A 16,312-nucleotide genomic window follows, 5' to 3' on the forward strand; every position below is an offset into this window, starting at 1 on the left:
AAAACCGGAACCATCCTGGCCAAATCCTGACAGTAACGTAATGTGTGTTTGTAACGTGGTGTGTGTAAAGTAGTGTGTGTTTGTAACGTAGTGTGTGTGTGTAACGTAGTGTGTGTTTGTAACGTAGTGTGTGTAACGTAGTGTGTGTTTGTAACGTAGTGTGTGTAACGTAGTGTGTGTTTGTAAAGTTATGTGTGTAACATAGTGTGTGTTTTTAACGTAGTGTGTGTTTGTAACGTAGTGTGTGTGTTTAACATCAAAATCAAATCAAATCAAATGTATTTATATAGCCCTTCTTACATCAGCTGATATCTCAAAGTGCTGTACAGAAACCCAGCCTTAAACCTCAAACAGCAAGCAATGCAGGTGTAGAAGCCCGGTGGCAAGGAAAAACTCCCTAGAAAGGCCAAAACCTAGGGAGAAACCTAGAGAGGAACCAGGCTATGAGGGGTGGCCAGTCCTCTTCTGGCTGTGCCGGGTGGAGATTATACATAAATTACCAGCATGGTCAAATAATAATAATCACAGTAGTTGTCGAGGGTGCAACAAGTCAGCACCTCAGGAGTAAATGGCGGTTGGCTTTTCATAGCCGATCATTAAGAGTATCTCTACCGCTCCTGCTGTCTCTAGAGAGTTGAAAACAGCAGGTCTGGGACAGGTAGCACGTCCGGTGAACAGGTCAGAGTTCCATAGCCGCAGGCAGAACAGTTGAAACTGGAGCAACAGCACGGCCAGGTGGACTGGGGACAGCAAGGAGTCATCATGCCAGGTAGTCCTGAGGCATGGACCTAGGGCTCAGGTCCTCCGAGAGAATTAGAGAGAGCATACTTAAATTCACACAGGACACCGGATAAGACAGGAGAAGTACTCCAGATATAACAGACTGACCCTAGCCCCCCGACACATAAACTACTGCAGCATAAATACTGGAGGCTGAGACAGGAGGGGTCAGGAGACACTGTGGCCCCATCCGAAGATACCCCCGGACAGGGCCAAAGAGGCAGGATATAACCCCACCCACTTTGCCAATGCACAGCCCCCACACCACTAGAGGGATATCTTCAACCACCAACTTACCATCCTGAGACGAGTCCAAGTATAGCCCACAAACATCTCCGCCACAGCACAACCCAAGGGGGGGCACCAACCCAGACAGGAAAATCACGTCAGTGACTCAACCCACTCAAGTGACGCACCCCTCCTAGGGACGGCATGGAAGAGCACCAGTAAGCCAGTGACTCAGCCCCTGTAATAGGGTTAGAGGCAGAGAATCCCAGTGGAGAGAGGGGAACCGGCCAGGCAGAGACAGCAAGGGCGGTTCGTTGCTCCAGAGGTTTTTCCGTTCACCTTCACACTCCTGGGCCAGACTACACATATGACCTACTGAAGAGATGAGTCTTCAGTAAAGACTTAAAGGTTGAGACCGAGTCTGCGTCTCTCACATGGGTAGGCAGATCATTCCATAAAAATGGAGCTCTACTGGAGAATGCCCTGACTCCAGCTGTTGGCTTAGAAAGGACAATTAGGAGGCCTGCGTCTTGTGACCGTAGCGTACGTGTAGGTATGTACGGCAGGACCAAATCGGAAAGCGTGTGTTGTGGCATACAGCAGGTCAGCCACCAGAGGTAGACTCGTCAAGGCCTTGTGACAGACGGAGTATACATCACGAGGCGATGGCTCCATCTGCTGGATGGGCCAGATCTCGACGGGCTCTCCGGCCAGGTCTAGGGAGCTGGTGAGTAATCAAGGGCTGATTGCTCACCAGCTGTGCAAGGCCCATAAAGCTGCCAGAAGGGCAGCACACAGGGAGAGTGGGGAAAGAAAGGAGTCCCTTATAGTTGGGGACAGCTGCAGAGGCATGAGGAGGGAGTTCAGTTTTTGTTCCCGACAAGACCCGGAGCCCAGAAGACGGTATCCCAGAGAGGGTCTCATGGGGGAAACCTACCTTTTTCTTTTTGATTTATTATTTAACTTGTTACGGATCATTGGGACGCTACCGTCCCACCTGACCCAACATCCGGTGAAATTGCAGAGCGCCAAATTCAAATGACAGAAACCGTAATATTAAACATTCATGAAAATACAAGTGTCATACATCATTTAACAGCTTAACTTCTTCTTAATCCAGCCGCGTTGTCAGATTTCAAAAAGGCTTTACGGCGAAAGCACACCATGCGAATATTTGAGAACAGCGCCCCGCACACAAAAGCATTACATACATTTTCCAACCATGCAGATGTGTCACGAAAGTCAGAAATAGCGATAAAATAAGTCACTTACCTTTGAAGATCTTCATCTGGTTGCAATCACAAGAGTCCCAGCTACATAACAAATGGTCCTTTTGTTTGATAAAGTCCTTCTTTATTTCCCCAAAAAGTCAGTTTCTTTGGCGCGCTAGACTCAGTAATCCACCGGTTTCCCTCTTTCAAAATGCATACAAATGAATCCCGTAAGTTACCAATAAACTTCTTCCAAACATATCAAACAACATTTCTAATCAATCCTCAGGTACCCTATTATGTAAATAAACAATACAATTTAAGACGGAGAATACCGGAGACCATTACCGGAGATAAATAACGAAGTACGCGCACTCACCAGAACGCGCTACAAACACTACAGCCAAAATGGGAGCCACTTAGAAAAACTACAAATTCTAGCTCATTTTTCAAAAAAACAGCCTGAAACTCTTTCTAAAGACTATTGACATCTAGTGGAAGCCCTAGGAACTGCAATCTGGGAGGACTTCCTTTTATATTCCCAATCCCAGCCATTGTAATCAGAGGTGAGCTGAAAAAAAAAAGTTCTGGATGGATTGTCCTCAGGTTTTCACCTGCCATATCAGTTCTGTTATACTCACAGACATTATTTTAACAGTTCTGGAAACGTCAGAGTGTTTTCTATCCAATACTACCAATTATATGCATATCCTAGCTTCTGGGCTTGAGTAACAGGCAGTTTACTTTGGGCAACTCAATCATCCAAACTTCCGAATACTAGCCCGAAGAAGTTAAATTAACACCCTTGAAACCGAGCTAATCATACTCTGTCTGTGTCTGATGTGTGTAAACGTCTTGACCAAACCCCCTGGTCTGCCACAGTGTGTTTGTGTGCGGCAGGTAGCCTGGCGGGTAGGAGCGCTGGGCCAGTAACCAAATGGTTGCTGGATCGAATCCCTGAGCTGACGAGGTAAAAATCTGTCATTCTGCCCCCGAGCAAGGCACGGTTCCCTGGGTGCTGAAGCTGTGGATATTGATTCAAAGGGTTAAATGCGGAAGACACATTTCAGTTGAATGCATTCAGTTGTACAGCTGACAATGTATCCACCTTTCCCTTTCTTCTCCCCAGTTGGTCCTGATATTCCCCAGATAGATGTGACTCCCTACAGTATAACAGACAGAGGATACTCTGCTCAGGAGAGACAGACGGTCTCTCTGCTCTGCCAGGCCCAGTCCAACCCTCCCAGTCAATATGTCTGGTTCTACAACAACAGGTATGCCTTAACACACACGCATCTAACAAATGTAAATGCATGGAGTTTGCTAAATAGCATTGGCACTTAGATCTGAGCTGTGCATGACCATTGGGAGATCATGCTCTCTGAGGCAGACGTGAGTAAGGTTTTCAACCAGGTCAACACCCAAGGCCGCGGTGCACATAAGCAGAACAGCAGGCAGACATTTTCACAGTCATTTTCAGCCTCTCCTTGTCCCCGTCTGTAATCCCCACATGTCTTAAACTGACCATCATCATTCCTGTTCCTAAAAACTCTAATTATATCTGCCACAATGACTACCGCCCTGAGTACCACCCTTCATCTGTATTCAAAAAGTATTTTGAAAGGTTGGTTATGGCTCACATTAACTCCATCATCCCAGACTCCCTAGACCCACTCCAATTTGCATAACGCCTCAACAGATCCTTAAATGACGCAATCTCAATTGCTCTCCAAACTGCCCTCACCCACCTGTACAAAAGAAACACCTATATGACAATGCTGTTAATTTACTATAGCTCAGCGTTCAACACCACAGACCCCTCCAAGCTCATCACCAAGCTCAGGACCCTGGGACTAAACTCCTCCCTTTGCACCCGGGCCGGCCCCAGGTGGTGAGGGTAGACAACACACGTCTGCCATGCTTACTCTCAACACTGGGGCCCCTCAGGTGTGCGTGCTTAGTCCCCTCCTGTACTCCCTGTTCACCCACGCCTACATGGAGGAGGTCAGTGTCCTGGTAGTGTGGTGCCAGGACAACAACCTCTCCCTCAACTTCAATAAGACCAAGGAGCTGATCGTGTACTACAGAAAACGGGGAAGCGAGAATGCCCCCATCTACATTGATAGAGCTGCAGTGTAGCAGATCGAGAGCCTCAAGGTCTTCAGTGTCCAAATCACTAACGAACGGAAAATGGTCCACATACACACAGTTGTGAAGAAGATGCAACAGTGCCTCTTTCCCCTCAGGAGGTTGAATAGATTTGGCACGGGCACTCATGTCCTCAAATGTATAAAGCTGCACCATTGAAAGCATCTTGACTGGCTGCATGGTACGGCAACTGCATCGCCTTCGATCGCATGGCGCTACAGAGCGTGGTGCGGACAGTCCAGTACATCACTGGGGGACTTACATACAGTTATAATATACACTGCTGCTGCTTCTCTGTTTGTCATATATCCTGACCCCTATACTGTACATATCTACCACTACCACTCCAGTATCCCTGCATAATGTAAATATGGTATTGGAGCTGACCCTGCATATACAGTCCATTCGGAAAGAATTCAGACCTATTGACTTTCTCCACATTTTGTTATGTTACAGACCTATTCTAAAATTGATTAAATTAAAAACTTTCCTCATAAATCTACACACAATACACCATAATTTACATAAGTATTCAGACCGTTTGCGCTGTGAATCGAAATTGAGCTCAGGTGAATCCTGTTTCCGTGATCATCCTTGAGTTGTTTCTTCAACTTGATTTGAGTACACCTGTGGTAAATTCAATTGATTGGACATGTTTTGGAAAGGCACACACCTGTCTATAAAAGGTCCTAGAGTTGACAGAGCAAAACACAAGCCAAGAGGTCGAAGGAATTGTCCGTAGAGCTCCGAGACAGGATTGTGTCGAGGCACATATTTAGGGAAGGGTACCAAAACATTTATCGAGAATTGAAGGTCCTCAAGAACACAGTGGGCTCCATCAGGTTGGAAGTTTGGAACCACTAACACTCTTCCTAGAGCTGTCTACCCAGCCAAACTGAGCAAACGGGGAGAAGGGCCTTGGTCAGGGAGGTGACCAAGAACTCGATGGTCACTCTGACATAGCTCCAGAGTTACTCTGTGGAGTTGGGAGAACCTTCCAGAAGGACAGCCATCTCTCCAACACTCCACCAATCAGGCTTTTATGGTAGAGTCGCCAGATGGAAGCCACCCTTCAGTAAAAGGCACATGACAGCCTGCTTGGAGTTTGCCAAATGCCCAAAATCCTCTCAGATCATGAGAAACAAGATTGTCTTGTCTGATGAAACCAAGATTGAACTCTTTGGTCTGAATGCTAAGCATCACGTCTGGAGGAAAACTGGTAGCATCCCTACGGTGAAGCATGGTGGTGGCGGCAGCATCATGCTGTGGGGATGTTTTTCAGTGGCATGGACTGGGAGACTAGTCACGATTGAGACAAAGATGAACGGAGCAAAGTACAGAGAGATCCTTGATGATAATCTGCTCCAGAGCACTCAGGACCTCAGACTGGGGCGACGGTTCACCTTCCAACAGGACAAGGACCCTAAGCACATAGCCAAGACAAAGCACGAGTGGCTTTGGGACAAGTCTCAATGTCCTTGAGTGACACAGCCAGAGCCCGGACTTGAACTCCAACGAACATCTCTGGGGAGACCTGAAAATAGCTGTGCAGCGGCACTCCCTATCCAACCTGACAGAGTTTGAGAGGATCTGCAGAGAAGAATGGGAGAAACTCCACAAATATAGGTGTGCCAAGCTTGTGGCGTCATACCCAAGAAGACTCAAGGCTGTAATCGCTGCCAAAGGTGCTTTAACAAAGTACTGAGTAAAGGTTTTGAACACTTATGGAAAATGTGATATTTCAGATTTTTTATATTTTTAGTTAATAAATACATTTGCTTTGTCATTATGGGTTATTGTGAGTAGATTGACAAAGAATCTTTAAAAAAAAAATATATTTTAGAATAAGGCTGTAACATAACAAAATGTGGAAAAAGTGCATTGTATATTAGGCCCAGCCTTTGGAACTTCGTTTTTTATGACAAAATGTTTAGTGAAGATAATAATTGTTTCATGCTTTCATTAGTGTTTGAGATTGTCAAAAACCTATAAGGATCCACCTCTTTTTTTCAATTTTCGCCTAAAATGACATACCCCAATCTAACTGCTTGTAGCTCAGGCCCTGAAGCGGGACGGCAGCGTAGCCTAGTGGTTAGAGTGTTGAACTAGTAACCAAAAGGTCGCAAGATCAAATCCCCAAGGTACAAGTCTGTGGTTCTGCCCTTGAACAAGGCAGTTAACCCACTGTTCCTAGGCCATCATTAAAAATAAGAATTTGTTCTTAACTGACTTGCCTAGTTAAATAAAGATAAAATTATAATTAAAAGTCAAATAAAAAAAGCAAGGACATGCATTTTCTTGGTACCATTTGAAAGGAAACACTTTGAAGTTTGTGGAAATGTGAAAGGAATGTAGGAGAATATAACACATTAGTTCTGGTAAAAGATAATACAAAGAAAGAAATAACCGTTTAAAAAAAAAGAATTGTACTATCATCTTAGAAATGCAAGAGAAAGGCCATATTATTCCAGCCCAGGTGCAGATTTTGTCCACTAGATGACAGCAGTGTATATGCTAAGTTTTAGGATGATCTAATGAACCATTGCATTTCTGTTCAAAATGTTATATCAAGACTGCCCAAATGTGCCTAATTTGTTTATTAATACTTTTCATGTTCAAAATTGTGCACTCTCCTCAAACAATAGCATGGTATATTTTCACTGTAATAGCTACTGTAAATTGGAGAGTGCAGTTTGATTAACAATATTTTAAGCTTTCTGTCAATATCAGATATATCTATTTCATGGGAAATTTTCTTGTTACTTACAACCTCATGCTAATCGCATTAGCCTACGTTAGCTCAAGCGTCCTGCAGGGGACTCACCGATCCTGAGGAAGTTTTAAATAGAAGCATGTTTATAGATCGTTCAGGTAATCTCTCTCACTGGCTCTCATCATGTCACGAGCTGACAGGCTCCCATAGACAGGTCCAGAAAAGGCCCCAGCTCACTACCCCTCCCCCTCTCCAACAGCCCAGAAGCAGAGAAACAGATCTGGCTCCACTGAACTAACCAATCAGCAGTGCAAAGGCTTGGCACTCTGTGACCCCTTGAACACATCAACCTGTATCACCAACAACAAGCTATACACTCTATCTAGTTGAGAGGTGTCAATGCACAGGTCAGGCATTTCTATTCTCCAAAAACAAATCAAATAAATGTATTGGTAGCAGTTCTGAACACAGACCCACGGCCTATTTGTTCCAGCTTTACTCAGACAGACATTAAACATATACAGAACAAACGTCAGGCAAGGGGAATACAGGTAGCCTGGGTTCATGTCACAGTAAAGGGGCTGTACAGTCTGTATGTGTTGATGGGCATGCTCTGGTCAGGGACACAGCTGTGGTGAGCAGAGGGGTTGGGTTAAATGCGGAAGACACATTTCAGTTGAATGCATTCAGTTGTACAACTGACTAGGTATCCCCCCTTTCCCTTTCTCTAGTAGTACTTCTCTTCTTTGTCATCGAGGAGAGAGGTCATCTTTCATGAAAGGTGAAATAAATACAATTGTGTAAATGTCTAGTAGTGTCACGTCCTGATCTGGTTCCCCTGTTCTTGTGCTTGTCTCGACCCCCTCCAGTTGTCACCCATCTTCCCCACTTATACCCTGGGTATTTATACCTGTGTTTTCTGTCTGTCTGTGCCAGTTCTTCTTGTTTGTTCAAGCATACCAACGTTTTTTGTCTCACCTCCTACTTTTTCCAGTCTCTCTTCTCTCGCTCTCCTGTTTTTGACCCCTGCCTCTCCTGACACCAAGCCCTTCTGCCTGCCCCTGACCCTGCCCCTGACCCCTCTGCCTGCCCCTGACCCTGAGCCTGCCCCTGACCCTGACCCTTCTGCCTGCCCCTGACCCTGCCCCTGACCCTGACCCTGCCCCTGACCCTGACCCTGAGCCTGCCCCTGACCCTGACCCTGACCCTGAGCCTGCCCCTGACCCTGACCCCTCTGCCTGCCCCTGACCCTGAGCCTGCCTACCGTCCTTTACCTTTGCCCCTACTCTGGATTACCGACCTCTGCCTGACCTGACCCTGCCTGCCGTCCTGTACCTTGGCACCAGTACTCTGGTTTATCGACCCCTGCCTGCCTTGACCTGTCGTTTGCCTGCCCCTGTTACAATAAACATTGTTACTTCTGCACAGTCTGCACTTGGGTCTTACCTGAAACCTAAGAGTAGTTACTTTATGTCTAGATAAAAATGAATGTGAAAAAGTCCCTGAAAAGCCTACAGACACTATAAAGAGGGTCTCTCTGTGGGACCACAATTGCTTTGCAGCATGTTCAGGATTTCTTTCAAAAGCAAGTCAGTATAACATTTGAATAAACTAGATATTCTAAATATTTCCAGAGCGGTGCAGCGGTCTAAGGCACGAACCCGGCTCTAAGGCACCGGGTTCGATCCTGGGCTGTATCACAATCGGCCGTGATTGGGAGTCCCATAGGGCAGCAACCAATTGGACCAATTTATTCTGTGTTAGGGGAGGGTTTGGCCAGGGGGGCTTTACAAGTAGGCCGTCATTGTATTGTGTTTGTGTTTGCATTGGCTAAAAAAATAGGCTCTACAGCACTAACTCAGCCAGCCAGGAGTACCTGTAGGTGAGGATGGGGGAGAGTGACTGATCAATTGTTTCATCCAGGAGAGAGGTTTCATCCTGAATTAAAATATAAATAATGAATTATTCAAAAAGCTCAACAAATTTCCTAAATCCAGCACGGGTCTGGGTCTACACTATATGTGCAAGGTAAGATCTATGAATGTGTGGTAGCGTTAGCCAGCCCTAAGACTGATATGCTTAACATTATCATAACAAAATATTTCCAATAAGATACATCAAACTGGTTATGCTATTGAAGAATTTATGTTGAACAGCCAAAATACTACCGTCTAACTTCATTAAAGTTGTTCTTTAGTGATTTACTTTGTTGTTTACATCGCTTATGAAACTGGACATGGAATGGAAAGTAGCCGATAGAAGTTTCCCCAACTTATGACTCAGAATGCGATTACTTCCTGTAGCTTAGAATGTGACCATTTTCCATCGACTTCTGCCTGAATTTTCCTTGCGCGAATTACAGGAAGTAATGGAATCGCTAGTTGAGTCTCTTTGTAGACTAGCATCACAGATTCAAGATTCTTCGATGATAAAGAAATACTGTTTCCATGACAGAAAGAAAAGCATTAAACAAACAGGATTCCATATTCTACATGTCAGACGGTGTTCATTGATATATTTTAATCTGAACAGTTTGTTCACAGTATAATGTGTCTTGTGTTACTGTTCTTTCCCTTTCTTTGTTTTATGAACCTGCAGACAGCTGGTGTTATATGGCCCTAATGACAGCTGGTGATTGATGACATAATGACAGCTGGTGACTGATGACCTAATGACAGCTGGTGTTATATGGCCCTAATGACAGCTGGTGATTGATGACATAATGACAGCTGGTGACTGATGACCTAATGACAGCTGGTGTTATATGGCCCTAATGACAGCTGGTGTTATATGGCCCTAATGACAGCTGGTGACTGATGACCTAATGACAGCTGGTGATTGATGCCCTAATGACAGCTGGTGATTGATGACCTAATGACAGCTGGTGACTGATGACATAATGACAGCTGGTGATTGATGACCTAATGACAGCTGGTGACTGATGACATAATGACAGCTGGTGACTGATGACATAATGACAGCTGGTGACTGATGACCTAATGACAGCTGGTGATTGATGACATAATGACAGCTGGTGACTGATGACCTAATGACAGCTGGTGACTGATGACATAATGACAGCTGGTGACTGATGACCTAATGACAGCTGGTGACTGATGACCTAATGACAGCTGGTGACTGATGACCCTAATGACAGCTGGTGACTGATGACCCTAATGACAGCTGGTGACTGATGACATAATGACAGCTGGTGACTGATGACCTAATGACAGCTGGTGACTGATGACATAATGACAGCTGGTGTTTGATGACCTAATGACAGCTGGTGTTTGATGACATAATGACAGCTGGTGACTGATGACCTAATGACAGCTGGTGACTGATGACATAATGACAGCTGGTGACTGATGACCTAATGACAGCTGGTGACTGATGACATAATGACAGCTGGTGACTGATGACCTAATGACAGCTGGTGACTGATGACCCTAATGACAGCTGGTGACTGATGACCCTAATGACAGCTGGTGACTGATGACATAATGACAGCTGGTGACTGATGACCTAATGACAGCTGGTGACTGATGACATAATGACAGCTGGTGACTGATGACCTAATGACAGCTGGTGACTGATGACCTAATGACAGCTGGTGACTGATGACCTAATGACAGCTGGTGACTGATGACCTAATGACAGCTGGTGACTGATGACATAATGACAGCTGGTGACTGATGACATAATGACAGCTGGTGACTGATGACCTAATGACAGCTGGTGACTGATGACATAATGACAGCTGGTGACTGATGACATAATGACAGCTGGTGACTGATGACATAATGACAGCTGGTGACTGATGCCCTAATGACAGCTGGTGACTGATGACCTAATGACAGCTGGTGTTTGATGACATAATGACAGCTGGTGACTGATGACCTAATGACAGCTGGTGTTTGATGACATAATGACAGCTGGTGACTGATGACCTAATGACAGCTGGTGACTGATGACCTAATGACAGCTGGTGACTGATGACTTAATGACAGCTGGTGTTTTATGACATAATGACAGCTGGTGTTTGATGACATAATGACAGCTGGTGACTGATGACCTAATGACAGCTGGTGACTGATGACATAATGACAGCTGGTGACTGATGCCCTAATGACAGCTGGTGATTGATGACATAATGACAGCTGGTGACTGATGCCATAATGACAGCTGGTGACTGATGACCTAATGACAGCTGGTGACTGATGACCTAATGACAGCTGGTGACTGATGCCCTAATGACAGCTGGTGACTGATGACCTAATGACAGCTGGTGACTGATGACCTAATGACAGCTGGTGATTGATGACATAATGACAGCTGGTGTTTAATGACCCTAATGACAGCTGGTGACTGATGACCTAATGACAGCTGGTGTTTGATGACCCTAATGACAGCTGGTGACTGATGACCTAATGACAGCTGGTGACTGATGACATAATGACAGCTGGTGATTGATGACATAATGACAGCTGGTGATTGATGACATAATGACAGCTGGTGTTTGATGACCCTAATGACAGCTGGTGACTGATGACCTAAGGACAGCTGGTGTTTGATGACCCTAATGACAGCTGGTGACTGATGACCTAATGACAGCTGGTGACTGATGACCTAATGACAGCTGGTGACTGATGACCTAATGACAGCTGGTGATTGATGACATAATGACAGCTGGTGTTTAATGACCCTAATGACAGCTGGTGACTGATGACCTAATGACAGCTGGTGTTTGATGACCCTAATGACAGCTGGTGACTGATGACCTAATGACAGCTGGTGACTGATGACATAATGACAGCTGGTGATTGATGACATAATGACAGCTGGTGATTGATGACATAATGACAGCTGGTGTTTGATGACCCTAATGACAGCTGGTGACTGATGACCTAAGGACAGCTGGTGTTTGATGACCCTAATGACAGCTGGTGACTGATGACCTAATGACAGCTGGTGACTGATGACATAATGACAGCTGGTGATTTTCCTGGCTGAGGGCCTGTTTGACATAGAAACACCAGACTTTCAGAGTTAAAAAAAATATAAGTGTATTCATTATTAAATTATAAAAAATATGAATATAATCCCTCCTATGGGGCCACTAGAGGGCACTTCTAGTAATTTGATTGCAGTACAAGGTTATTAGGTAGAGGAGAGGAACTGCATCGCTTCTTCAAGTTTCAACTTTTTATTGTCACCTGCACTAATACAGTGAAATGCCTTACTTGCTTGCGCTTTCCCAACAATGCATTTATCAATATCAGTAGTAATCAATATCAGTAGTATTATAAAAAAAAAAGGTAAAGTAAAACAAAAACACACAAGAAGTAAGAACAAAAGACAGTAAGTAAGCTACAGAGCCTTCAGAAAGTATTCACACCCAAAGCTACAGAGCCTTCAGAAAGTATTCACACCCGAAGCTACAGAGCCTTCAGAAAGTATTCACACCCGAAGCTACAGAGCCTTCAGAAAGTATTCACACCCAAAGCTACAGAGCCTTCAGAAAGTATTCACACCCGAAGCTACAGAGCCTTCAGAAAGTATTCACACCCGAAGCTACAGAGCCTTCAGAAAGTATTCACACCCAAAGCTACAGAGCCTTCAGAAAGTATTCACACCCCAAACTACAGAGCCTTCAGAAAGTATTCACACCCCAAGCTACAGAGCCTTCAGAAAGTATTCACACCCAAAGCTACAGAGCCTTCAGAAAGTATTCACACCCAAAGCTACAGAGCCTTCAGAAAGTATTCACACCCCAAGCTACAGAGCCTTCAGAAAGTATTCACACCCCAAGCTACAGAGCCTTCAGAAATTATTCACACCCGAAGCTACAGAGCCTTCAGAAAGTATTCACACCCCAAGCTACAGAGCCTTTAGAAAGTATTCACACCCCAAGCTACAGAGCCTTCAGAAAGTATTCACACCCCAAGCTACAGAGCCTTCAGAAAGTATTCACACCCCAAGCTACAGAGCCTTCAGAAAGTATTCACACCCCAAGCTACAGAGCCTTCAGAAGGTATTCACACCCCAAGCTACAGAGCCTTCAGAAAGTATTCACACCCCAAGCTACAGAGCCTTTAGAAAGTATTCACACCCCAAGCTACAGAGCCTTCAGAAAGTATTCACACCCCAAGCTACAGAGCCTTCAGAAAGTATTCACACCCCAAGCTACAGAGCCTTCAGAAAGTATTCACACCCCAAGCTACAGAGCCTTCAGAAAGTATTCACACCCCAAGCTACAGAGCCTTCAGAAAGTATTCACACCCCAAGCTACAGAGCCTTCAGAAAGTATTCACACCCGAAGCTACAGAGCCTTCAGAAAGTATTCTCACCACTTCACTTCTTCCACATTTTACCAATGCCTCGCAAAGGGCCCCTATTGGTAGATAGGTAAAAACAAAAACTGACATTGAATATCCCTTTGAGCATGGTGAAGTTATTAATTCCACTTTGGATGGTGTCTCAATACACCCAGTCACTACAACGATACAGGCATTCTTCCCACCTCAGTTGCCGGAGAGGAAGGAAACCGCTAAGGGATTTTATTCATGAGGATCCTGATAAAATACAAAAAAATCTCAGCCAGGTGTTTTATATATTGGTTATAATCCCAGCCAGGTGTTTTATATATTGGTTCTAATCCAGCCAGGTGTTTTATATATTGGTTCTAATCCCAGCCAGGTGTTTAATATATTGGTTATAATCCCAGCCAGGTGTTTTAAATATTGGTTATAATCCCAGCCAGGTGTTTTATATAGTGGTTCTAATCCAGCCAGGTGTTTTATATATTGGTTCGTATCCAGCCAGGTGTTTTATATATTGGTTTTAATCCCAGCCAGGTGTTTTATATATTGGTTTTAATCCAGCCAGGTGTTTTATATATTGGTTCTAATCCAGCCAGGTGTGTTATATATTGGTTCTAATCCAGCCAGGTGTACACGGGACCCCAGTTCACCATCACTAGGATTCTGCGGATGCACACAGGTACCTACGCCTGTCTGGCTCAGAACACATACCTCAACACCCGCTCTATGAAGACCATCAGCCTCACCGTTTACTGTGAGTAACCTCTGATCTCTAACCCCCGACTACCATCCCCTGACCTCCAACTTTCTCTCTCTACCTTCTACTACTTCTCTCCCTCTTCTCCATATGGCGTCACCACACACACACACTCACACACAAACACACACAAACACACACACCGAAACACACATGGAATCGTTGGGGATGCTGCAGACCGTTTGGAGCATCGGGGGAAGAGACGGAACTCTCAGGAGGTTCTAAGGTACCAAACACTTTTATGTCACTGTGATGTTACTGCCATGGCAACCCCTGGTTGACTGAAAGGCTGGTTCTTGTCATCCTGCTGTCCTGTGACGATATACACACTCACACACAAACACACACACAATATCAACACAATCAACACAGTGTTGCGCTGTATATTGTCCCCCTGTCCCCCAGACCCTCCAGATGGTTCCCCCTCCTGCTCTGTTCAGCCAGCAATGAACTACTCCTCCCTCAACCTGACCTGTTCATGGCTGGGGGGCCTGCCCCCCCCTTCACTACGCTGGACCACAAACCCTCTCTCTCTGGCACAGGTACACACACACACACACACACACACACACACACACACACACACACACACACACACACACACACACACGTGTACAGTACATACATACACACACAGCATGTTAAATGTGCAGCCAGAGGGGATAAAAAACCTAAACCACTTTTATTCCACACACAGAGATGTGTACAAAGCTCTCCCTCACCCTCCATTTGGCACCATAATTCTATCCTCCTGATTCCTGCTTACAAGCAAAAATTTCAAGCACGAAGCACCAGCGAATCAGTCTGTAAAAAAGTGGTCAGATGAAGCAGATGCTAAACGACAGGACTGTTTTGTTAGCACAGACTGGAATATGTTCAGGGATTCTTCCGATGGCATTGAGTAATACATCACATCAGTCACTGGCTTCATCAATAAGTGCATCGATGACGACGTCCCCACAGTGACTGTACGTACATATCCCAACCAGAAGCCATGGATTACAGGCAACATTCACACTGAGCTAAAAGGGTAGAGCTGCCACTTTCAAGGAGCGGGACTCTAACCAGGAAGCTTATAAGAAATCCCACTATGCCCCCCGACGAACCATAAAACAGGCAAAGTGTCAATACAGGACTAAGATTGAATTGCACTAGACTGGCTCTGACGCTCGGCGGATGTGGCAGTGCTTGCAAACTATTACAGACTACAAAGGGAAGCACAGCAGAGAGCTGCCCAGTGACACGAGCCTACCAGACGAGCAAAATAACTTCTATGCTCTCTTCGAGGCAAGTAACACTGAAACATGCATGAGAGCATCAGCTGTTCCGGACGACTTTGTGATCACGCTCTCTGCAGCCGATGTGAGCAAGACCTTTAAACAGGTCAACATTCACAAGGCCGCAGGGCCAGACGGATTTCCAGGACATGTACTCCGAGCATGCGCTGACTAACTGGCAAGTGTCTTCACTGACATTTTCAACCTTTCCCTTCTCTGAGTCTGTAGAACCGACATGTTTCAAGCAGACCACCATAGTTCCTGTAACCAAGAACACTAAGGTAACCTAAATGACTACCGACCCGTAGCACTCATGGCTGTAGCCATGACATGCTTTGAAAGGCTGGTCACGACTCACATCAACACCATTATCCCAGAAACCCTAGACCCACTCCAATTTGCATACCGTTCCACAGATCCACAGATGATACAATCTCTATTGCACTCCACACTGCCCTTTCCCACCTGGACAAAAGGAACACCTATGTGAGAATGCTGTTCATTGACAACAGCCCAGCGTTCAACACCATAGTGCCCTCAAAGCACATCACTAAGCTAAGGACCCTGGGACTAAACACCTCGCTCTGCAACTGGATCCTGGACTTCCTGACGTGCCGCAACCCCAGGTGGTGAGGGTAGGTAACAACGCATCCGCCAGGCTGATCCTCAACACGGGGGCCCCTCAGAGGTGTGTGCTCAGTCCCCTCCTGTACACCCACAACTGCATGGCCAGCATGACTCCAACACCGTCATAAATTTTGCTGATGACACAACAGTGGTAGGCCTGATCAGCGACAAAGAAGAGACAGCCTATAGGGAGGAGGTCAGAGACCTGACCATGTGGTGCCAGGACAACAACCTCTCCCTTAACATGA

At 45.4% G+C, this 16,312-nt stretch overlaps 1 protein-coding gene across 1 annotated transcript in view; it reads left to right on the plus strand.

The window, feature by feature from the left end:
- The window catches only part of LOC129863320 (V-set and immunoglobulin domain-containing protein 10-like 2), a 143,720-nt gene that overhangs the window by 29,994 nt on the left and 97,414 nt on the right, over positions 1-16,312 (plus strand). The window contains exons 5-7 of the mRNA XM_055935210.1: positions 3,349-3,493; positions 14,027-14,157; positions 14,566-14,702. Coding sequence (XP_055791185.1) covers positions 3,349-3,493; positions 14,027-14,157; positions 14,566-14,702 — 413 coding nt within the window. The remainder of the gene's footprint in view (positions 1-3,348; positions 3,494-14,026; positions 14,158-14,565; positions 14,703-16,312) is intronic.

Source organism: Salvelinus fontinalis, chromosome 10 (assembly GCF_029448725.1).
Source record: "Salvelinus fontinalis isolate EN_2023a chromosome 10, ASM2944872v1, whole genome shotgun sequence".
Classification (NCBI taxonomy): domain Eukaryota; kingdom Metazoa; phylum Chordata; class Actinopteri; order Salmoniformes; family Salmonidae; genus Salvelinus; species Salvelinus fontinalis.